The 22,873-nt window shown below is 37.8% G+C and overlaps 6 protein-coding genes and 2 long non-coding RNA genes across 17 annotated transcripts; 4 read left to right on the top strand and 4 right to left on the bottom strand.

Moving 5' to 3' along the window:
- Positions 1 to 62: 62 nt before the first annotated feature.
- Positions 63 to 3,196, top strand: AT1G79740 (hAT transposon superfamily). Of its 4 annotated transcripts, NM_106623.5 has the most exons (4): positions 63 to 277; positions 498 to 538; positions 626 to 2,179; positions 2,486 to 3,196. In NM_106623.5, coding segments are annotated over exons 2-4 (1,956 nt in total). In that variant the 5' UTR covers positions 63 to 277; positions 498 to 537; the 3' UTR covers positions 2,887 to 3,196. The 4 variants fall into 4 exon arrangements, with proteins under 4 accessions (NP_178092.4, NP_001320285.1, NP_001320286.1 ...); NM_001334917.1 differs by having other exon boundaries at positions 498 to 2,179; NM_001334919.1 differs by lacking the exon at positions 63 to 277 and having other exon boundaries at positions 342 to 538.
- ELF7 (hydroxyproline-rich glycoprotein family protein) lies at positions 3,170 to 6,715 on the top strand. The gene is made up of 12 exons (NM_106622.5): positions 3,170 to 3,879; positions 3,958 to 4,026; positions 4,107 to 4,214; positions 4,299 to 4,479; positions 4,569 to 4,645; positions 4,729 to 4,848; positions 5,278 to 5,383; positions 5,616 to 5,702; positions 5,808 to 5,876; positions 5,965 to 6,033; positions 6,126 to 6,269; positions 6,367 to 6,715. Exons 1-12 carry the CDS (start codon positions 3,284 to 3,286, stop codon positions 6,508 to 6,510), a joined length of 1,770 nt encoding a protein of 589 aa, NP_178091.2. The 5' UTR covers positions 3,170 to 3,283; the 3' UTR covers positions 6,511 to 6,715.
- Positions 6,716 to 8,207: 1,492 nt separating this feature from the next.
- AT1G79720 (Eukaryotic aspartyl protease family protein) lies at positions 8,208 to 10,126 on the top strand. Its single transcript, NM_106621.2, has 2 exons — positions 8,208 to 8,479; positions 8,718 to 10,126. Exons 1-2 carry the CDS (start codon positions 8,302 to 8,304, stop codon positions 9,992 to 9,994), a joined length of 1,455 nt encoding a protein of 484 aa, NP_565219.1. The 5' UTR covers positions 8,208 to 8,301; the 3' UTR covers positions 9,995 to 10,126.
- AT1G09913 lies at positions 8,457 to 8,890 on the bottom strand. Its single transcript, NR_139721.1, has one exon. It is a non-coding gene; the product is annotated as an other RNA (long non-coding RNA).
- Positions 10,052 to 12,291, bottom strand: AT1G79710 (Major facilitator superfamily protein). Of its 3 annotated transcripts, none has more exons than NM_001334915.1 (6): positions 11,741 to 12,291; positions 11,403 to 11,662; positions 11,219 to 11,314; positions 10,974 to 11,144; positions 10,243 to 10,855; positions 10,052 to 10,111 (listed from the first exon to the last, which is right to left on the bottom strand). In NM_001334915.1, the coding sequence occupies exons 1-5, from the start codon at positions 12,114 to 12,116 to the stop codon at positions 10,265 to 10,267; spliced, it is 1,494 nt and encodes a 497-aa protein (NP_001322738.1). In that variant the 5' UTR covers positions 12,117 to 12,291; the 3' UTR covers positions 10,052 to 10,111; positions 10,243 to 10,264. The 3 variants fall into 3 exon arrangements, with proteins under 3 accessions (NP_001322738.1, NP_178089.1, NP_001322737.1); NM_001334916.1 differs by lacking the exon at positions 10,052 to 10,111 and having other exon boundaries at positions 10,331 to 10,424; positions 10,570 to 10,855; NM_106620.4 differs by having other exon boundaries at positions 10,080 to 10,855.
- A 1,195-nt stretch (positions 12,292 to 13,486) lies between these two features.
- WRI4 (Integrase-type DNA-binding superfamily protein) lies at positions 13,487 to 16,917 on the top strand (the record flags this gene model as incomplete). Of its 4 annotated transcripts, none has more annotated exons than NM_001084380.2 (8): positions 13,487 to 13,767; positions 13,849 to 13,931; positions 14,165 to 14,173; positions 14,527 to 14,615; positions 15,091 to 15,164; positions 15,248 to 15,298; positions 15,373 to 15,449; positions 16,428 to 16,917. In NM_001084380.2, exons 1-8 carry the CDS (start codon positions 13,595 to 13,597, stop codon positions 16,811 to 16,813), a joined length of 942 nt encoding a protein of 313 aa, NP_001077849.1. In that variant the 5' UTR covers positions 13,487 to 13,594. The 4 variants fall into 4 exon arrangements, with proteins under 4 accessions (NP_001077849.1, NP_178088.2, NP_001322218.1 ...); NM_106619.3 differs by having other exon boundaries at positions 13,529 to 13,767; positions 15,373 to 15,419; NM_001334913.1 differs by having other exon boundaries at positions 13,529 to 13,767; positions 13,849 to 14,173; positions 16,428 to 16,813.
- AT1G09907 lies at positions 14,194 to 14,548 on the bottom strand. The gene has a single exon (NR_139720.1). It is a non-coding gene; the product is annotated as an other RNA (long non-coding RNA).
- NUDT3 (nudix hydrolase homolog 3) lies at positions 16,865 to 22,207 on the bottom strand (the record flags this gene model as incomplete). Of its 2 annotated transcripts, NM_001334912.1 has the most annotated exons (22): positions 22,011 to 22,124; positions 21,829 to 21,921; positions 21,297 to 21,476; positions 21,147 to 21,224; positions 20,858 to 20,954; positions 20,637 to 20,770; positions 20,382 to 20,463; positions 20,181 to 20,267; positions 19,985 to 20,091; positions 19,611 to 19,782; positions 19,278 to 19,525; positions 19,094 to 19,175; positions 18,849 to 18,914; positions 18,636 to 18,713; positions 18,439 to 18,534; positions 18,242 to 18,348; positions 17,994 to 18,162; positions 17,810 to 17,893; positions 17,641 to 17,735; positions 17,470 to 17,560; positions 17,238 to 17,384; positions 17,082 to 17,135 (listed from the first exon to the last, which is right to left on the bottom strand). In NM_001334912.1, the coding sequence occupies exons 2-22, from the start codon at positions 21,891 to 21,893 to the stop codon at positions 17,082 to 17,084; spliced, it is 2,319 nt and encodes a 772-aa protein (NP_001320544.1). In that variant the 5' UTR covers positions 21,894 to 21,921; positions 22,011 to 22,124. The 2 variants fall into 2 exon arrangements, with proteins under 2 accessions (NP_565218.1, NP_001320544.1); NM_106618.5 differs by having other exon boundaries at positions 16,865 to 17,135; positions 21,829 to 22,207.
- Between the last annotated feature and the right edge of the window lie 666 nt (positions 22,208 to 22,873).

Raw genomic sequence — 22,873 nt, 5'->3', positions numbered from 1 at the left:
GTGCGTGGTAATGATGAGCCAATATCTTGATTGTTGAGTGTAATCGTTTAGTGCAGTGAACCAAATTAAGGATGATAGTGAATTGAAAGTGGTGGAAACTAGTATCGATTTCATTGAAAATGTAATTAAGAGTGAAATGACGACGACAATTAGAGGAAGGAAGGGAAAGTAAAACTAGGACGACGACATAAGAAAGAAGGAGAGCAAAATATCGCGAAAAATTAACTTCTCAGAAGTGTTGGTTCCGGCGAGAAGAAGTGAATCTCTTTCTCTCTCGGTAAAGCAGCTTATCCCAATTACTCTTCTTTATCCCAAATTCTCTTTGATTTCTTGCTACTTGGTCTTCTCCGATTAGATCTTCGAATCTGTTTCTCTCCTCTCCGGGAACCGGTGGCTACGTCATGTGTCTTTCTCATATTCCGGCAATCCTCAAGAGGAAATCTAGAATCCTCCATACATTTCTTATTTCCTTACTAGGGTTTTGTGTGTGTTGGCAGGTGGAAGCTGACGAAGAACAACATCATATATCATTCACCAAGTAAGTAATGTAAAGTAAAGTAGCAGCTCTATTTATTTTCTTTCCTATGATTGAGATGAAAAATTCGATTGTTGTTGTGTGAGACAGTGGTACGAGAAAAAGATATCTGCTGGGAATACGCAGAGAAACTAGATGGTAACAAGGTTAAATGCAAGTTTTGCTCTAGAGTTCTTAATGGCGGCATTAGTAGATTGAAGCATCATCTCTCTCGCCTTCCCAGTAAAGGGGTTAATCCATGTGCCAAGGTTAGGGACGATGTTACTGATAGAGTTCGTTCCATTTTATCTGCCAAGGATGATCCCCCCATTACCAACAAGTACAAGCCTCCACCACCTTTATCTCCTCCGTTTGATGCTCCTGCGTCCAAACTAGTCTTTCCTAGTTCTCCTCCTAATGCGCAGGACATTGCAGAGAGGAGTATTTCTCTCTTCTTCTTTGAGAACAAGATTGACTTCGCTGTTGCCCGCTCACCCTCTTATCACCATATGCTCGACGCCGTTGCCAAGTGTGGTCCTGGATTTGTTGCTCCTTCTCCCAAGACTGAATGGCTGGACAGGGTTAAGTCAGATATTAGCTTACAACTGAAAGACACTGAAAAGGAGTGGGTCACCACCGGCTGTACTATCATCGCTGAGGCATGGACCGACAACAAATCACGAGCACTGATTAACTTCTCCGTCTCTTCACCTTCCAGAATCTTTTTTCACAAGTCTGTCGACGCCTCCTCATATTTCAAGAACTCAAAATGCCTTGCTGATCTCTTTGATTCTGTCATCCAAGATATTGGTCAGGAGCATATTGTGCAAATCATTATGGACAACAGCTTCTGCTACACTGGTATCTCAAACCATCTCTTGCAAAACTATGCAACCATTTTCGTCTCCCCCTGTGCATCTCAGTGTTTGAACATCATCTTAGAAGAATTCTCCAAGGTTGATTGGGTCAATCAATGTATATCGCAAGCGCAGGTCATATCTAAGTTTGTCTACAACAATAGCCCCGTGCTAGATTTATTGAGAAAGTTAACAGGCGGGCAAGATATTATCCGAAGCGGTGTCACAAGGTCTGTCTCCAATTTTCTATCATTACAGTCAATGATGAAACAAAAGGCAAGGCTAAAACACATGTTCAATTGCCCAGAGTATACCACAAATACTAACAAACCACAGAGCATTTCATGCGTGAATATCCTAGAGGATAATGATTTCTGGAGAGCTGTGGAAGAAAGTGTGGCTATTTCCGAGCCTATCCTGAAAGTGTTGAGGGAAGTTTCTACTGGAAAGCCCGCTGTAGGTTCTATATACGAGTTAATGTCCAAGGCCAAGGAGTCAATACGGACATACTACATCATGGATGAGAATAAGCATAAGGTCTTTTCTGACATAGTTGATACTAACTGGTGTGAGCATTTGCATTCACCTCTTCATGCAGCAGCAGCATTCTTGAACCCCAGTATTCAGTATAACCCAGAGATAAAGTTCCTCACTTCCTTGAAAGAAGATTTTTTCAAAGTGTTGGAGAAACTTCTTCCTACTAGCGATCTACGGCGTGATATTACAAATCAGATATTCACTTTCACTAGGGCAAAGGGAATGTTCGGCTGTAACCTGGCCATGGAGGCGAGGGATTCAGTTTCACCAGGTATGGACAATAAATACATTTATATTTTCTTTAAGTCATGACTAGTGAACAGAGATGTATAGGTAGTCTGAGTCGGGAGAAAAATAATCCACTTATCTATGACCGCAATTAAAGCTATGGTCTTATTACACAACTAAATAAGTCCAGGTTGATATAGCCTGGCACGTAGTAAACCGAATTGCAAAACTAGTAGATATCTTCCCCTCACCAGGCTATTAGGGGTATGGTCTGGGATCTTTAGAATTGGTAACGAAGCACTAGAAGACTAGAAGTTGATGTCTAATAATGGTTTGCTTAGTAATGCAGGTCTCTGGTGGGAGCAGTTTGGTGACTCAGCACCTGTTTTGCAGCGGGTGGCCATCAGAATACTAAGCCAAGTTTGCAGCGGTTACAACTTGGAACGCCAATGGAGCACATTCCAGCAGATGCACTGGGAAAGGCGAAACAAGATTGACAGAGAAATATTGAACAAGTTGGCGTACGTGAATCAGAATCTAAAGTTAGGGAGGATGATAACCTTGGAGACAGACCCAATTGCCCTGGAGGACATTGACATGATGTCGGAGTGGGTGGAAGAGGCAGAGAATCCCAGTCCTGCCCAGTGGCTTGACCGTTTTGGGACCGCCCTTGATGGAGGCGACTTGAACACCAGGCAGTTTGGCGGTGCTATTTTCAGTGCCAACGACCATAACATCTTCGGCTTGTGAAGTCCTGGTAAGAGGTTTTCATAAGTTGGTCCAGCGTGTTGAGTGTTTAACCACACACCTCGGTTCGCTATACTGTACATAATGTTTGAGTAATTATCAATGTAGAAAATAAATATTTTGTGTTCCTCACACAGTCACACGTCGATGAGCTTGGTGGTACAAAGCATGTTTCGTTCATATTTGGGATTCATAAAACGGTGAGCTTAAGATTGTTTTTGTTTGTATTGAAGCCGTAATTATCAGAACCCATATGATAGTAGCGGTTATTGGGCCGCTAGTGAGGCCCAAATTAAAGTAAAAAGGAAAAATCAGTCTGACCGGAGCTATATAATTAATATATATCAAGAAGACTCGTTTTAGTTGGTTTAGGTGATTCAGATCACAAAGTACACCGAGAATGGCGTCGTACCGGCCGCCGTATCCTCCTCTTCCTCAGCCACCATCTCAAAATTCTTTGGCCCCTCCGCCTCCCCCGCCGTCGTTACCCCCTCCTGTTCCTCCCCCACCACCGTCGCATCAACCGTACTCATATCCTCCGCCGCCGCCTCCTCCTCCGCATGCTTACTATCAGCAGGGGCCCCACTATCCTCAATTCAACCAGCTCCAAGCTCCTCCTCCTCCGCCACCTCCCTCAGCTCCTCCTCCGCTCGTTCCCGATCCTCCTCGACACCAGGGTCCCAATGACCACGAGAAAGGGGCCTCCAAGCAGGTTGGAAGGCGGGAGCGTGCTAAACCGGATCCATCGAAGCACCACCACAGGTCTCATCTTCCTCATTCTAAGAAAATCGAGACCGAAGAAGAGAGGAGGCTTAGGAAGAAGAGGGAGTTAGAGAAACAAAGGCAAGACGAAAAACATAGACAGCAGATGAAAAATTCTCACAAGTCTCAGATGCCCAAGGGACACACCGAGGAGAAGAAGCCGACGCCCCTACTCACCACCGACAGGGTCGAGAATAGGTTAAAGAAACCAACCACCTTCATCTGCAAGCTCAAGTCAGTATTCTTCAAACGACTACCTAAATCTTTTTTACATATTATTGTTAGACTCTGATATTCATCTTCTTCTTCAAGGTTCCGGAATGAGCTCCCTGACCCTAGTGCACAGCTTAAGCTTATGACCATTAAACGGGATAAAGATCAGTATGTTTCTCTATTATTGCCAAATTTTATTTCTGTGTTATTCTACTGTCCTTACTTGCCAGCTATTTTGATCCCACTAGATTTACAAAGTATACCATCACATCCCTGGAGAAATTATGGAAACCAAAAATCTTTGTCGAGCCTGATCTTGGAATACCCTTGGATCTGCTTGACCTAAGTGTGTACAAGTATGTGCTCTCAATAAAGTCTTAGTGTCTTTAATGCCAGCGACCTCATCTACTGGGGATACTTACTGTTGTAGCTCTTTTCAGCCCTCCCAAAGTCAAGGCACCTCTTGCCCCTGAAGATGAAGAACTCTTGCGTGATGATGACGCTGTTACACCTATTAAGAAAGATGGCATCCGGAGGAAAGAAAGACCTACTGATAAAGGCATGTCTTGGCTCGTCAAAACACAATACATTTCTTCTATTAATAACGAATCGGCAAGACAGGTATCTATCCATCTCGCTTGTTGGAAATTTGTTTTGCCATGTATAGCTTCTAGAGACAGTTTCCAATTTCCTATGTTTACCTTGTGTAGTCGCTAACGGAGAAGCAAGCAAAGGAACTGCGAGAGATGAAAGGAGGCATCAACATCTTGCACAATCTTAACAATAGGTGTGTTGTTTCTCAAATATGTGTATTTCTAAGGAAAGTGAGAAAAAAAAAGGTCTAATGGTTTATTTTTCTTTGGTCTCTAGAGAGAGACAAATCAAGGATATTGAAGCATCCTTTGAGGCATGCAAGTCTCGACCAGTTCATGCCACCAATAAAAACTTGCAGCCGGTTGAAGTTCTACCACTGTTGCCATATTTTGATAGGTTGGATGCTCTTTATTTCCCCTTGCAGACAATCTTAAATCTGAAATACCGAATCAGGCAAAATTTTCTCATAATAGTCCTACATGTAGACACAGCTTGAAAGCTGACACTTTACAGATTATCTTTATGTTGGCTCTCTCTGAAGGATCTCCTGTGGTCGGAAACATGCACGAATAGTTTTCCTATAGGATAGTGTAATCAATCGGGTGGGAAAATAGGCAGCCTTGTTAAGGTCTAACTATACAACACTTAAGAGAGATGTTGGGTCTTTAATTTTTCCCTTTTCTCTGCTCCAACTCTTGTTCAAATGTTTCTTTGCTAGGGTTTTAGTGTATTGCCTTTTGGATGAAACATCCACTAATAATTTTCACTGAACCTGTAGCATACTATGCTATTACATTTGACTCTCCCCTTCCTTTTTTGACACAGGTACGATGAGCAGTTTGTGGTAGCGAATTTTGATGGTGCTCCTATAGCTGATTCTGAATTCTTTGGCAAGTTGGACCCTTCAATTCGTGATGCACATGAGTCACGGGTGAGTTATGAGTTACCGATATCCATGAGTATGGTCCAATTATCTCTGGTCTCTATCATAGGGATACTTTGTTCCTGAGAGAAAAGATGACTGTATCAACTATATCGTTTTTGTTGCTTACATAAGTGTACTTGAATGAGGATAGGATATATGATATATGGGGCTGAATCTTAACTATGGTTGATTGCCTTATTTTCATATTGATGACGAGCTCTGACCTCATACTCCACAGGCCATTTTGAAAAGCTATGTGGTGGCTGGATCAGACACTGCCAATCCAGAAAAATTTCTGGCGTACATGGTTCCTTCCTTGGATGAGGTAGACATGCCTCTCCATAAACTGATCTCTCTTTTACACAAATTTTGACAAGTCAAGAAAAGTTCAGTTTGATTGATGTGTTATCAATTTATGTTGCTGTGCCAGTTGTCTAAGGATATCCATGATGAAAACGAAGAAATCTCTTACACTTGGGTTCGCGAATACCTCTGGGATGTATGTACTATAGCCAATGTGGTTTAAGTGAAATTTTGATTGTTTGAGTTGCAGATTGAAATAAATATGTCACCTGATGTTATAACAGGTACAACCCAATGCAAACGATCCTGGCACATACCTGGTATCATTTGACAATGGGACCGCTAGCTATCTGGTATTGCATCGGTTTTTGTTACATATTCCAGTTGTGTATCTTTTTTTTCTTCTGTCTATAATACTTTGGGATGACCGTTGAGAATTTGGCAGCCCCTACCCATGAGGTTGAACTTGAGGAAGAAAAGGGCCAGGGAAGGAAGATCTTCTGATGAGATTGAACACTTTCCAGTACCTTCAAGGGTAACTGTAAGGCGGAGATCAACTGTATCAGTGATAGAACATAAAGATTCAGGGGTATAGTAAATCCATACATTTAGCCTTTAAAAGAGTAACACGTGGAAAGTTCTAGTTCTCTTACCAATTCCTTTGGACTTTGGGGCTTTGGATGTAGGTTTACTCTTCTAGGGTTGGTGCTTCGAGCTCCAAGATGAGAAGATTAGAGGACGAAGGCGGCCTTGGTAGATCTTGGAAACACGAGCCGGAACAAGATGCCAATCAATATAGTGATGGTAATGAGGATGATTATTCTGAATGAACGTTTCGTGTACCTCAAACTATTGAATCGGTTTTGCAATGGTTTTCCTGCAAGGCTATTGTAGGCTAATTTAAAAGCGTAATATGGCCTCCACCACAGCTTTGTAGTTTGGCAAGTAAAGAAATTTTGATTTGGATAGCTGGCGAAGTTGAAAAACGATTTTACATGTACACGTCCATAATTAATGAATTGGCCATTTACGACTTTGATCCTATCTAATGTGGCAGCTCCGTTCATCTTCAGTGGCTATGTTCATGAGAACACATCCCTGAGAGAATTCCTTGTACAGAGAAGCCTTCTTAGATACTTACTTACACTGTCTTTCTACCAGAGCTGATTAGAATCTGTAATAATATTATACAGGTTCTACTACCAGTAATTAATTAGGATGGATTAGAGCAAATCTTGTACTGTAGTAGATCCCAGTGTTGCAATTGTGGTTATTTTACAGGTTCCCGAAAATATGACATTTTCAAAATTTCTTGTACAAATGAAATTATTATGGTCCACTATGTTTTCTTTTACGAAGGGCTTTTTCTATTAGGTGGGCCTATTATTATATGAAACTGGGTTTCCTCTTGTGTAGCCCAGTGGGCAGTATAAAAATCAGCCCAAAACATAACTGCGAAATTCAAATTCTTACCCACTCGCACAATTAGCGCGTCGACGCCACCTCCTCAAAATCTGTGGACCGTTTTTGGCTGTTTTTGGTAAAATTAAAAAATTGGGCGCGTGAGGGAGTTTTCTATTGAGGAAAAAAGCAACCGTTTTTGACTAAATAATGTAACGTTTTATTTGTGATTTGTTTGACTGGGAAGCTCTGCAATGTGAATATATTTTATTTACAACTTTCTTCTTTCGATATGTTTTTTACATTATTTTTAAACAAGTTTACATTCTTATTGTTTCATTTATTATTTATTTATTTAGTTATTTGCTTTTTATAAGTATCTTAATGTAGAGATTTTATAAAAATTTAAAATGTCAATTACTGAAATGACCAATCACATGTGGACTTCGAATATAGATTTAATATTTTCCTTTCCTAATAATATGGATAATAATATATATTTTAATAACAAAATTTTGCATTTTTCTTCTTTTCATATGATTTTTTTTTTCTTTTAAAATTACATTTTCTCTTTGTATGTCTATTAATTTTTTTCTCTTATAAATATCTTGATATGGAAATTTTATTAAGTTTTAAAATGTTAATTGCTAAAATCAGTTGTGTTGATTTGTGATTGGCTGAAAAAAAATATAAAAACAGAAAAAAAAAAAAAAGAGACAATGCCTTGTTTTTAGTTATGCTTAAATCTAATCATTATTCAAGCTATTGTTGATACATACAAATTTCCTTAATCACTGCTATCAATTTCAAACGTTTATAGATTTTAAAAAATCTGTATAATAACATCAAAGATTAAAATAAAATGGTGAGAATTTTAGCACTAGCGGCCAACACTTAACATCAGTAGCACCACCATCTCACGTTGAATTTTATTTTTGTAACAAAAGAAAATTAACATATACTAAAAAAACAACCAAAAGACATTGCAAGTTTTTAGTAATTTGGTAACAAAATTGCAGTAATTCACGTGAATCCCCAATAATTTGATCTCATGCACACATAGTGGGGTCCAATCTTTTTTGTTCATTTGCCACTTCTCGCCAGCCTCTCCTCTTTTGTTCTCTTCACTACCTCCAAACTTCCCAAGAATCTCTCTTTCTCTCCTCTCTTCTCTCTCGCCTCTTCTTTAATTTCCTCTGAAGAGAATCCTCCTTACGAAAATGTTCAAGAAAGCAACATTGAATCTTTCACTTGCTCCTTTGCTACTTGTTTTTCTTTTCCTTCTCTCGTGTGTTGTTCATGGCGTCGATGAGAAGAAGATTCTCAGTGTACATAACAACATCTGGTCTCCCAAGAAATCATACGAAGCTTCAACTTCATGTTTTTCTCGCAGTCTTGGTCAGTTCTATTTTCATCAAAGGCTCACCAACCGTAGAGATACTGTTTCTTTTGCTTTAGTTTAATATTTAATGGCGTAATTTAAGGTTAAACTCTTAGTTAAAGTCATTAGCTTTTACACTACTTTATATTATCCTTTTTCCTTGTATTGATTTGGGATTAGTATAGTTACTTTTTACAAAGAGACAAGATTTGTTGATCTTTATGAGAACTGATGATTCTGCTTTGAAAAACTTAGGAAAAGGAAGAGAATCCACTACATTGGAGATGAAACATAGAGAACTTTGCTCAGGAAAGACTATAGATTTGGGTAAGAAGATGAGAAGAGCCTTAGTTTTGGATAACATTCGAGTTCAGTCACTTCAACTCAAAATCAAAGCAATGACCTCAAGCACCACTGAACAATCTGTTTCCGAAACTCAGATTCCGTTAACCTCAGGGATAAAACTTGAGTCTTTGAACTACATCGTTACAGTTGAATTAGGAGGGAAAAACATGAGTTTGATCGTTGACACTGGAAGTGACCTGACTTGGGTCCAATGCCAGCCTTGCAGATCCTGTTACAACCAACAAGGTCCTTTGTATGACCCATCAGTCTCATCTTCTTACAAGACGGTGTTCTGTAACTCATCCACTTGTCAGGACCTTGTGGCAGCTACCAGCAATTCCGGCCCTTGTGGAGGTAACAATGGTGTTGTAAAGACACCTTGTGAGTACGTTGTCAGCTATGGAGATGGATCATACACTCGAGGAGACTTGGCAAGTGAAAGCATCCTATTGGGCGACACAAAACTTGAAAACTTTGTCTTTGGTTGTGGCCGAAACAACAAAGGTCTGTTTGGGGGATCCTCTGGTTTAATGGGTTTGGGAAGAAGTTCAGTCTCTTTAGTCTCCCAAACTTTGAAAACTTTCAACGGAGTTTTCTCATACTGTTTACCTTCTCTTGAGGATGGAGCTTCTGGCTCATTGTCCTTTGGTAACGATTCCTCTGTTTACACGAATTCAACTTCAGTTTCCTACACGCCGTTAGTACAAAACCCTCAGCTTCGTTCCTTTTACATTCTGAATCTCACTGGTGCTAGCATTGGTGGCGTGGAACTGAAATCTTCAAGCTTTGGCAGAGGGATTCTAATCGATTCAGGAACGGTTATCACAAGATTGCCACCTTCCATTTACAAAGCTGTGAAGATAGAGTTTCTGAAACAGTTTTCCGGGTTTCCTACTGCTCCTGGTTATTCAATCTTAGACACTTGCTTTAACCTCACAAGTTATGAAGACATAAGCATTCCCATTATCAAAATGATCTTCCAAGGTAACGCTGAGCTCGAAGTGGATGTCACTGGTGTGTTCTACTTTGTCAAGCCTGACGCATCTCTAGTCTGCTTGGCCTTAGCAAGTCTGTCATATGAAAATGAAGTCGGGATCATCGGAAATTATCAGCAGAAAAACCAGAGAGTAATATATGATACCACACAAGAGAGGCTAGGAATTGTCGGAGAAAACTGCAGAGTCTGATGCCTACACCATAACTTAATATCCATTTGTGTGCTCCCTTCATATCATGAAAGCCAATCATCTCTTTTGGCAAAGCCAATTTGAATTCTCCCACTAATCTTATAAATAAATATATTTCTGTATCGGTATAGCAAATGATGAATTGTAAGCAAAAATGTTCGATGATCTTCTGCGAGGAAGGAAAATTATCTAAACCATAAGAACAACAAACAATGAACGGTCATCTCAAGAATCTGATGTTCCTGTACCTAAAAACAGAACTGATATAACTCAAGCTTCATCACTGATCAGAGCGGTCATCTCTATCTTCTCGGTATCAACACCTTCACTTATTCTACTTGTTAACATCTCAGCAGGGAGAATGGTTGAGTTTGAATCAACATTTGGTATCAAAAAGACCAATCCAATTGGGATTACCCTCAATAAACTCCTGATCACAATAACCAACCAGAGATTATCAAACTGAGTACGCGTAACTTTCAGGGCATGGAGTAGTACTCCTCCGCCCCATGACGACACTAGATGTCCTATATGTTCAATAGACATGAGCAAAGCAAAGAAAGTGCCTTCCATACCGGCAGGGCAGAGCTTGGAGCTGAGAACAAGTAAGGGTAACCACTTGATTCTACTTATCATATGTGAAACAAACTCATCTACCACAATAAAGAAGTAATCAGGGAGACCAAGCTTCAGATTTATGCGCAGCACCAGGATTAAATCCAGAAATCCTGACAGGACAGATAGGGAAAGTGCCCAGAAGACGACATTCCTGAAAGGGAAGTTCTTCAGAAAGTTCTGATAGAGAAGTATTCCCACAAGAGAGCCAATTGCACCAAACGACATAATGGATCCAACGGCTTCCTAAGCAACAGAAAATAACTACCTTAGCCAAAAACATCACAGAGAGTTCCCAAATGTTTTAAGCAAGGCCATGGAAGGTGAATTACAGCTCTAGAGCTTATGCAAAAGGTGAAAGCACCTTTGAAAAGGAAGGGCCATCCTTTGAATCCGTGTACCAATAGAACATGCCTTCGTGAATGTGCAAGCTCACTGCAGCTGACAATAGCATGAACAAGCATGGTCGCCACACCTCACCATATTGAAAGGTTTTCCATATTGCACTTCCAGCATCCAGAAACTTGTCGTTAACCTGAAAGCACAGTTACTCGATTACATTACTAGCTTAAAGAATCTGGTTGGACCAAAGGGTAGCAAAACACTTACATGCTTGCGACCTAGACTGCGAGAAGGAGATTCTTTCAGAACCATCCCAACCACAACAAGCAATCCTGCCGTCACACCGAGTAAACCGTACACACCCTGCCACCAAAAAAAGAAGACAAAATGAGTGGAAAACACTTGAAGCATTTCGACTCTATGCATTCAAAGAGATCTTTAAAGAGCCTACTTTGGACCCAACCAAGTGCACCAAAACGCCGCTAAGGGAGAAACCAACCAAGGAACCAATCGAAGAACACAAACCACACAAACTTTGCATATCTGCAGCAAGTGTAGGATGGCTTATGCTACATTGTGTCACACAAGCATCAATAGTTACATCTGCTATAGCAACTCCAGCACTTCCTGCCACAAGACAGGACAAAGCCAGTGCAAGATGCAGATTCGTGTGAAGCCATAACACCATCATGGAGATCATAGCAAGAAAACCTAAAATCGAATCGAACAAAAAAAAATTACATCTTTCATTCATTAAGAAGCAAAGAAACTAACTTTCAGTGAATTTACCGGCTAATATGAAATAGGGTCGTCTCCTGTAACCCAAAACTGGGACAACATCAGTCAACAATCCCCAGAGAGGTTTAATAATCCAAGGAATCTGAATCAAACCAACGTAAATCTGAGCTTGAGAGGGTTGTATCTTCTGCTCGTCTTTGAAGTAGTACTGTGTGCTGACTTTGCTGAGACCTTTACCAAGTCCTTGGCTAACTCCATAGACGATAATCACACCGAAGAAGAAGCTCCAGTGAAGCTCTTCGATGAGCATTCTTAGCCACCGTAAAGGTCGTTTCAGTACCAGATCTAAAACTCCTTCTTTCTTCTTGTCTTGATGATTTCGCCGAGAATCGTTCTCGTACTCTGCTTCCTCCGATCGATTGGCCATTAGAGAGAGAAGTTGACGAACAAGCGATCTGACTAATGAATTGGTACCCAACTATATAGAAAGCACACGAATCAAAAATCAGAGAATCTTGTTAAATAACCAATGTTTGAAGACGTCACGGATGACGAAATCACGCACGCACACAAAAATGTCTTGGAATTTCAAACTCAAGATCAATGGGACTTTGGTTCCAATCTTTTCAAATTACTTATTCTAAAGATATAGAACATTAGAGTAGATGGGCTTTTTGTGGCCCATTAGTTCTTTAGTCGTTCGGTAGGCTTATTTGGGCCCATTGTTTCTGTAGACGTCTTGTGGGCTTCATTTGGCTCATGTCCTGTCTGTTCCAAACTAGGCAAAGCCTCTGTCTTAGTAAGAGGGTCTTTAATGTTGATACTTTGTCATAGGTTCATCTTTGTCATTCTAGAATCAATGTTAATACCTAATAATTTCATGCGAAAATAAACAAAGTATTTATTTAAATGCTTACTTATGATTTCAGATGGCCAAATTTCACAATCACATAGATTCCTCACCTGTCACTACCAAATACATTTGATTTGAAGGGTGCTTATTGGACTCTAATTGGCAAACTTTTACCATAATTGTTGACAACTCCTTCCACCTGCATAAAAATGAGGGCAGGTAGTAGACACATTATATTTAATAAATTATGACTTTTATTCATACAAACATTAATAAAACAGATAATGGTTTGGAAGTTATGAAATTTATTGTGTGATAAAATTTCTCCTGTTTGTGTGTGTGTGTGTGTGCTGTTATGATCAAAACGTCATATTTGTTTACCAAGTGCTAAATTATTGGGAGAACAGGTAAATATGTACAAAAAAAATGAAAAAATATAACAAAGTTTCTTGCTAGTTCGGCATCACATCTCTCATGGGCCGACCAAGAAGTAGATCAACCAAGAATCGATAAAACTTGAGGCACTCCATTTTTTTCTTTGGCTAATTAGGTTCTTCGACAAAAATGAGCAGATAAAAACAATAATACAGATATGGATCTTTTTTGCTAGTCATAATCAATTTAGAAAATGGTTCATTAATTCTGATTTGAGAAATTCTTAACCGTGGTGTTTAATAATCAATCTGACTAAGAAAAGTGCAAAAATGGTAGCATATATGAATCTAATTAAGAAAACGTGACAGTGGACTAGACACGGTTATATCACCGGAAATAAAATCTATTAAAAAAAAATACAAGATAATTAGTGCCATAATCTTAGTGACTTTATCATATGATCAGTACAATTTAAAATATTCGGCTGAGAATCTGTATTTAAACCAAAAAATTGTTCTAAAATTTTAACATATATATATATATATATATAAACGAAAAAAAAGATGTGACGGATTTAATATAAATATACTCAACCATTTCCAACTATCTGTCTCTCATTTTCATAATTCCATTTTCAGGATTGTCTCTCAATCTTTTATTCTTCTCATTCACCGGTAATGGCAAAAGTCTCTGGGAGGAGCAAGAAAACAATCGTTGACGATGAAATCAGCGATAAAACAGCGTCTGCGTCTGAGTCTGCGTCCATTGCCTTAACATCCAAACGCAAACGTAAGTCGCCGCCTCGAAACGCTCCTCTTCAACGCAGCTCCCCTTACAGAGGCGTCACAAGGTCTCTCTCCTCTCATAATACCATAAACGACATCGTTCTTTATCAGGTAATTTAATTGTTCCGATTGTTGAATAATAATAGGCATAGATGGACTGGGAGATACGAAGCGCATTTGTGGGATAAGAACAGCTGGAACGATACACAGACCAAGAAAGGACGTCAAGGTTTGTCTACACTTAACACGTATATGTTGGTAACAACTAACAAGAATTTGTTAGATCTTTTTGGTCTTAGATTGGATTCCGATGAACTCGGAGACTCCTTTTTCTTCGGACCAGACTTTGTCCTTCGACTGTTCTTGATTTGATTCTTGATCTTTTTCATATATTTTTTTAATTTGGTATTTTTGATGATGGTGATGTGCAATGGATGATGAATGCTGACTCATCAAGTGCAGTTTATCTAGGTGAGTTTTTTTTTTTTCTTGCCAATATCCTATTTTTTTATATAAGTTGCAAAAAAATACACATTTTGATAAAGTATTGTACTTTTCCTTCTTTTTCTTTTTTTTTTCCTGTCACTTTTTCTTTTAAATACTCTTCGACAAAGTGATGAAAAAAGTCCATATATACATGTGTGATATGGCTGTAAATTAAAGAATGAATTCCACCGAAATTGGTAGAACCTGTTTATTATTAGCTGTTCTTTTTTGGGTCCAAATCCAATGCAATTCGTATATGTCCTTTTCGACTTATATAAATATAATTCAAACAATATTGTATAATTCTTATTAAATTAATATATGGTTTTATGGATAAGGGGCTTACGACGAAGAAGAAGCAGCAGCACGTGCCTACGACTTAGCAGCATTGAAGTACTGGGGACGAGACACACTCTTGAACTTCCCTGTAATGTTTCTCCCAATCCATATTACTCTCTCTCTGTTTCATATTAGTTGTAGTTTAAGGGTTTTAAACATAAATTAAAAAATCATAAAAATCTCATTTAATCTATCTCTTTTATATAATAATATCATTTATTATAACCAATTTAACTAATAAAAAAATAAATAATTAAATATAATTAGTTAAAGAATATTAAATACATTTATTATTTGCATAAAAAGTTGAAAACAACACTTAAATTGAAAAAAAAAATAAAACCCTTAAACTATATTTACATAGAAACAGAGGGAGTATTACTTTTGGTAAAACTTAATTTTTAATGAACTACTTCTCTCATGATCTTTGTAATTAGCTACACAATCTTCTCGGTTCTCGCCTACTAGTTTTTAGAACAAAAGAACAAAAACAAAATACATGCGTATACTTGCAATAATTTATTCATTAAAGATAATTTCGTGTTGTTTGGTGAATCTTTTAGTTGCCGAGTTATGACGAAGACGTCAAAGAAATGGAAGGCCAATCCAAGGAAGAGTATATTGGATCATTGAGAAGGTAAAAATTAACTAATTAAGCAATCAATTATACCAAATTGATTAATCATAGTTTTATAATTAACTTACAATATATCGGTGTAGAAAAAGTAGTGGATTTTCTCGCGGTGTATCAAAATACAGAGGCGTTGCAAGGTAGATAGAATTTCAATATGATACGTAGAACTACTCTAATATACATAAGTTGTTGAATCATGATGAATTTGCAGGCATCACCATAATGGGAGATGGGAAGCTAGAATTGGAAGGGTGTTTGGTAATAAATATCTATATCTTGGAACATACGGTATTTCATTCCATTATCCTTACTTTATAGTAATATTTTTATGAAATGTGTAAATTCATACTTTAGTACAATCCAGTTCCTAGCAAATCCAAATCTTGAAATTTGGGATTAGTATAAAATGGGAGTTATTCTCTGTTCTCCTGTTAAGTGGGACTCTAGTAGACGATGACATGGTATCATATCTTATACTACACATATAAAATAGAAATGATATTAAAAATGGTAGGGAACAAAGAAGGTCACGTTATGCATGAATGTAGTCAAACGAACAACTCTTTAAGTTTTTTTTTTCTTGACAACAACTCCAAGAAAATTTAAGTCACACACATGATAGATCTCATAGAAAATTCAAAATAATTTGTACTATTTATCAATAATTATACTATATGCTTGATATATGGACTTATTAGTAGTGTTTATGAACCTTTAAGAGGGTAATCAAATCTTGTTGGTTGGGAACTAGATCACCAATCCCATCTACTTACTCAAGCTATTTATTACTATATTGTTTTCAACTTTTTAAGTTACTCATCCAACTTTTATTGACAAATTCATTCCCTTTACATATTATATCTCTCCCAATTATTACTATTTTTGTCTTATGTATCTCACACATAAAATTAAACACGTTAGCAAAATTAAATCCGAATTATTGATACGACGATGATATTAATACAAATTATTAGGTCATGTATCCTGATCTTTGAAAAAGATTATACATGCAAAGACAATGTTTATTTATAAATAGATCAGATGACATGCATATTTCTGTATTGATCACATGAACATGCAATATGCATACTATATTAGGCAAATACGTGATAGAAATCCACTTTATACAAATTGGGAAAGTTGTTCTAAGAAAAAGGAAAAAAAGAAAAATCCATATTTATACAAATGGGATGAAAGTTCTATGAAAATATGGTATAGTACCAAAGTTTTTTTGTTTGTAACATTTTAAACCCTGTGCACGTGCAGCCACGCAAGAAGAAGCAGCAATCGCCTACGACATCGCGGCAATAGAGTACCGTGGACTTAACGCCGTTACCAATTTCGACGTCAGCCGTTATCTAAACCCTAACGCCGCCGCGGATAAAGCCGATTCCGATTCTAAGCCCATTCGAAGCCCTAGTCGCGAGCCCGAATCGTCGGATGATAACAAATCTCCGAAATCAGAGGAAGTAATCGAACCATCTACATCGCCGGAAGTGATTCCAACTCGCCGGAGCTTCCCCGACGATATCCAGACGTATTTTGGGTGTCAAGATTCCGGCAAGTTAGCGACTGAGGAAGACGTAATATTCGATTGTTTCAATTCTTATATAAATCCTGGCTTCTATAACGAGTTTGATTATGGACCTTAATCGTATTTTCTACAAGTTTTGTTTTGATTATCTACACAATACATCAAATATTATTTCTTAGTGATGATGATAACATTCTATCTTAAAGCTCTCAAAAATTTCTTCTATGGAATAAAGATGTAAAGGTAGCAACTTTATTATGATAAGAACACAACACCATTCAGATAACTCTTTTAAATCCCAAATTTGGTTTATGATGATGGATCATCTGAGTTTTATTTATTTATTAAAAGTTAAAACCAGAGTCTTGCTGAAACTGAAACTTTCCTCAGTTCATCAATGCTTCTGCTAATGGAAATGTCGGAGATATATCCACCGGTACCTAAACACACAAACAAAACCATGAACGCAGATCATTCTATCTGCATGGATATCTCAATTCTCAACTCAATTTAGGTCTTGTTATCCTGTAAAGAAACTGTACCTTAACGCGTTCGAGATTCTCCAGAGCGGTTTTCAATGGTCCGGTGATAGTGCAGTACTTATTTAGAAGCAATGTTGCTGCGTTTTTGTCACCTTTTCCTTGAATAGTTAGTATCTCATGGCTCAGGCTCTCAACTGCACCTTCGATCTTTACATGCCGGAATAACAAGATTCAGGAGGTGTTTCGATATATGACTAATCAGAAAGTTTTTCATGTAAACTTGGACTGATACCTTAGCGAAATCAACCGAGAATGTAGAGTCCTCGTGGAACACGAAGGCTCCTTTTTCATATAAATAGTTGAATTGCAAGGCTTGCCCTTTCCTGAGGCCAAAATAGACAATAATGTCAGGAACTATACATATAGGAGTGCGGATTATATAATTCTCTAGATCATTCATTACCCATGAGCTTCTGTGAGACCAAACCGGATCGATCTAAAGCAACCAGCTAGGAACGAAACATACATACTCTCCACCATACTCTTTGAAAGCAACCCCTGTTGATTTACATTGTCTGAAAATTAGACTTATATGAACAAAGTTTCAATAACTAGCAAATATGATCATTAACCTTAGTGATGAGAAACTTCAGTGCCCAAAGACCAACTATATCTGCCTTTGCTTCTTCCATTGCAGAATGGACTTCTTGTAGTTCCTAGATCAAAGGAAATACCGAGAAAACAAAGGTAAATTACTAGTCACAGCGCAAACAATCCTTAATTAGATGTCTGCATTCTTCCAATAAGCAGTATAACCTTTCTCACTGTTGAGGTTTGACCACCAGGAAGGGTTATGGTATGGGGACCAATGCCATGGCAACATTCATGGCAAATGGTGTGAGTGAAGAAAGAATCAAAATCAACTAATCCTCTCTGTTCCTTGCTGATGGTGATTTCAGCTATAGGCTTTAAAATATGTTCAAACCTAGAAAAGAAAAAAGCATTAGTTAGATGTAATTATGACACCGTTTATTGATGAAATATGGAGGAAGAAGGGACATTACTTTGCCTCTTGGACGTTCTTGAGCATAACCATTGATGTTCCTCTATCCTTCACGATTTTTTCATCGTTTGGCAAATTGTAAGCAACAGTCTGAGGACCCTTCACATCCTGTCACAATCAAGAAACAAGTGAACCATGAATAACGGCAATACATTTTCTTCCTTTTCCTATCTCAGATGGATGCCGAGGGGAACTTACCCCGGAATTGTAAATTAACTGGATGACCCGAATAGGAGCAGCAGATACATCTGTCGATTTGTATACACTCTCAAGCGGGAGATTATCTTCCAATAGCTACCGGAAAGTAGAAAATGAAAAATGATCTTAGAGAAAAGAAAATTGAAAACGTAAAGAAATGCAACTTTGATTGACAGCAGCTACGAAGAGAGCAGTACCTTTAGATTGTCACCAAAGAGTTTCAGATCAGCTGTGGCTTTATCATCTCGAATACCGATGAAGGTTTCAAATGTAGCCTTAGACGGAAAACAAATACAGATTAGAGAGTAATGGTTAAAGGGAGTTGCAATTTATGAAGGTTATGTGAAGACGAGGATGAGCATCAGCATAAGCAAATCATTGCGAAAGCACATGCTTATGTAAAGTCTTACCTTATACCCAAAGATTTCATCCTCGTACGTCTCATATGGACCAATGGTAATATCTAACTTTGAATCCTACAAAAGATGATAAGACAAAGCAAAAGTTACTCAAAACTATAATGCATGACTGATATGTGACAGAAAATTACGGACCATTAAAATAGCCAGAGCTCGTCTTACAAGAGCTATCCTCTTTTATAAGGAAGGAAAATTACAGAAGACTAGAAGACCATGTATGAACAGAGAAGAGTTACCAAGTCCATCCATGCGATGTCTGACTCATAATACTCATTTGAAAGGAAGGCTTCAGCTTTGCTGTGCAGTAGCTTCTTCAAACTATGAGAAAGCATTGTGGGTGAATACTTCAATATACTAAGCCAATCGAATGGGTGAATACATTTTATATGGTAAGGGTAAGAAACTGTTTGAAATATATACCTTGGCGAACTGACCAAGTCCCCAGCTTTCTGCAAGAATTCAGAAGCTTTCTTGAGGAAAGGTCGATATATCTCTGAATAAGGAATACTATACAGATCGGAATTAGAGTCTGGTAACTTCTTTGTGCTGCTGGCAAGATGATCAGAAGCATCTAAATTAGCTTCACTTCGCCTTTTTATAACACTGAAAAATCCTGTTGCAGCATGCTTTTGCTCTTCCGTAAGGCCATTGAGCCATAAGGTGAACTCCTATAATTTTAGATACACATTTCTTACTACGAGTAATGGGAACAGAAAAGGAATTGGTAAAGACACATCAAACATGTGTGAATACCATTTTATCCATATCGGGAGGATAGAAATTGGCACCAGGTGGTTTAGTCACTGGAAAGGCTGCTCTATATTCAAGACCCTTCCAGCCAGCTATGGCTTTTGTTGCTCCAGGAAGCAACTTTACAGCTGAATCCGCAGTACTCAAGAATGCTTCATTTTCATCAAGAGACGACCTGCAAATAAAATACGAACGTCAATCTCTTGGATCATCTCTCCTAATCGTCATGAGATTGACACACCAATATGTTAACGAATTATATTCAAGACAAAAATCTTTTGCAACTTTAATTAAATTCTGCAACAGCTCCGTTGATGAATCCTAACCCTTTCCGTAGAACATAAATGTTAGAACAAAGTAACTTTGATGATAATCACCATGGACTTTTGTTGATCGTGAAGTAATCCCATTTTAGTTTGTCCAGTTTTGATGCATTGGCATGATCCTTCAGCCAATCTCTTAGGGCTGGATTGCTGTTCCAAACCTGATAAAGGATAACTTTCTAATTTAGTTTAAGATCTGAGATTTCATGTTCACGGTCAAAAAAAGAAGAAATTTCGGACTCCACAGAACCTGCTCATAGAATATATCGTCCATAATTTTTGCAGCCTTCACAATTAGACCCAACGCTTTCTGATCTGCTTCAGAAAGTTCTGTCAACTGCATATAAATGAAAGGTGTCTCAAAATGTCTTTTATGGAACGGTGCAAAATAAGATTTATTTGGTGCATATGAAACAAAGAAATCACAAGAAAAGATGTAACAAATTAATACCTTGGCTTCGAGGGTGACTGGAGAATATCTCTGGAGTTGCTTCTGCAGAGATAAACTACGGGCCTCAGTGTTCACTTGGCACCTTCAACAAATTCAGAAGAAACACTCTATGTAAGAAAACATATCTATATAAAATATGTACCTCAGCAATAGTTGACTCATAAAAGTTTTCATTTGGTACCATGGAAGATATTAGATATGAACAAGAAAAAAAAAGGAATAGCTAGGAGAAAAACCGAAATAGAGATACTGTACCTCTGTCTGATTATGTCAAATAGTTTTCCATACTCTCCATTAACATCATATGGCACATAAGCAGGATCTTCCTTAGACAGAAAGTTTCTGTATTCTTCGTAAGGTACGTACTTTACAGCAGAGACTTCCTCTTTCTAATACATACATAAAAAAATGTTACTTAAGAATCCAAGTGATTTATACTACTTAAACTTACAGCTTCGTGAAGGAAAAAAACTCACTTGAAGAGTAAAGGCTTCTAATGGGATTGGATGCAGAATAGTAACAAGATACACATCATTGAACTCATTATTTATGAATTTGCCATCGTTTGTGACACTGTCAAAGTACACAAAAGAAAAGCAGCACACTGTCTTTAAGAATACCTCTCAAGTTGAGAGTAATAAATTACAATGCTTATTTAAATAAGCGAAAGCAAGTTAGCTTCAAGATATACCAATCAAACTAAGCTACAAATAATGTCTCTTGAAAGAATCAGAGAACATGTATCATATAGGCCAAGAGACAAACCATTCCTGCAGAAAAACGAAGATCTTTTCAAATGCATCCTTTGGGAGTTTTACGCCAAGCTCTTCCTCAAGCTCCCGCCTACAGAAAGTATCCTGAAATCTTTAGTAAACGGAAAGAAGAAGTAACGAAAGCAGAATGGGATTGACTTACTGTGCAGATAGAAGCGATGTATCACCAGCTGATATATGGCCAGCACTAGAGATGTCCCATTGACCAGGCCAAGAATCTTTATCATCAGATCGAAGTTGGAGAAGTAGCTGTTGAGTAGTCTCCACAAAAATCCAGACATGAACAGCACGATGGTAATCTCCATCTCTGTGAACCTCTCCCCTACAATGACATGGTTCCAAACAGAGACGAATTGAGGTTAATTCACTGGAAAAACAACTCCAAAGAAGAGCTGATCATGAAGAAAAAAATCCCAAATTTTTCAGCTTAAACTTTTTTTAAAACCAAAATCGAATTGAAATTTCTCCGATTGACCTAAAACTCTTTGGTCGAGTTTGTTGTGTAGTTGATAGGGTCAACGAAGCATCAAATCAAACCCCAAACCTAAGAAAAGGATGACTTTTTCCAACAAAGACGTAAAATTTCAATGTGCAAACATCTCAGCGTACGAATTCGATTTCCGAGTACTTTTCATCAAACAAGAAAAGGGAAAACACATGAACAATAAACATGCCTGGGTTTGGACACACCGGTCTTCTCACCGGATTTAGTCAGAACGTCGAAGTGCTCCTCCGCCATAGCTCTCTCTTACTATCTATCTCCGTGACTGTGCGTAAAATTGGAAAAAGGTGCCCAATTTATAGAAGAGAAGAGGAGGAGATATAATGTCCGTCAAAAACAAGGGGCTTTGCTTACTTGGCTTCACTAAACCGGACCCTTTTCACTCCGAGACTCAGCTTGACACATTTCACAGCTCTAAAATACCTTCTTACGTCTTAGGTAGGGGTCAAGAGATCAAGCCAACATTTGTACATTTATATGCAATGCATGCATTCATTTCATTTTTTTTTAATGTTAAGACGATTATGTCAGCAGTTAGTTCATGTTAGTTGTGTGGATTATATAATATCAAAAGGTAAAATTATTAAGTTGTTTTGTGGGTAATACCAAAGTCTCTTATAAGAAGATTTCATGATTCTTGCAATAGAGACCAAAAATGAGATAACTATGTAATAATAGTAATGACAGGTCAAAACGAGTTAGTCAAAAAGGTTTTTGGATCATTTCCCTAACATTTCTTAGCCACATTTTCATCGAGGACTGCATTTTTATTGCTCATAGAGTGATGAAAGTAACAACAACTACTTTTGTGTTTTCCACAAGTACAATAATGGTGAGAAACAATATTCAAAAGTACTACATGCTTCTTTGTTTTAAAATGTAAACGTAAGGCCATCTTCATCATTTCTGAATGAGAAACTTAATAATAAAATAATAACCCAAAAGTAAAAAAGTAAGAGAGAGTGGAAGAAGAGTTTCTCACTTGAGAATCAAGGAGAAACGATTCTCAGCCTAAATCGCGGCATGTCAATCAAATATTAGTTTAAGTATTATAATTGAAACAAAATATATTATATAATTAAAATAATAATTTTTTCTTTTGTTGAGAAACTAGCAAGGGTATCTATCCCATGGAGATACTCTAACAAATAAAGGCCGTGTTGATTTAGGTATAGGAGAAAGTACGATTTATTAAATATTGTAGCAGAAAACAATAG

Source organism: Arabidopsis thaliana, assembly GCF_000001735.4.
Source record: "Arabidopsis thaliana chromosome 1 sequence".
In the NCBI taxonomy this organism is placed as follows: domain Eukaryota; kingdom Viridiplantae; phylum Streptophyta; class Magnoliopsida; order Brassicales; family Brassicaceae; genus Arabidopsis; species Arabidopsis thaliana.
The sequence above is the reverse complement of the archived record's forward strand: the minus strand, read 5'-3'. Positions and strand labels throughout refer to the sequence as shown.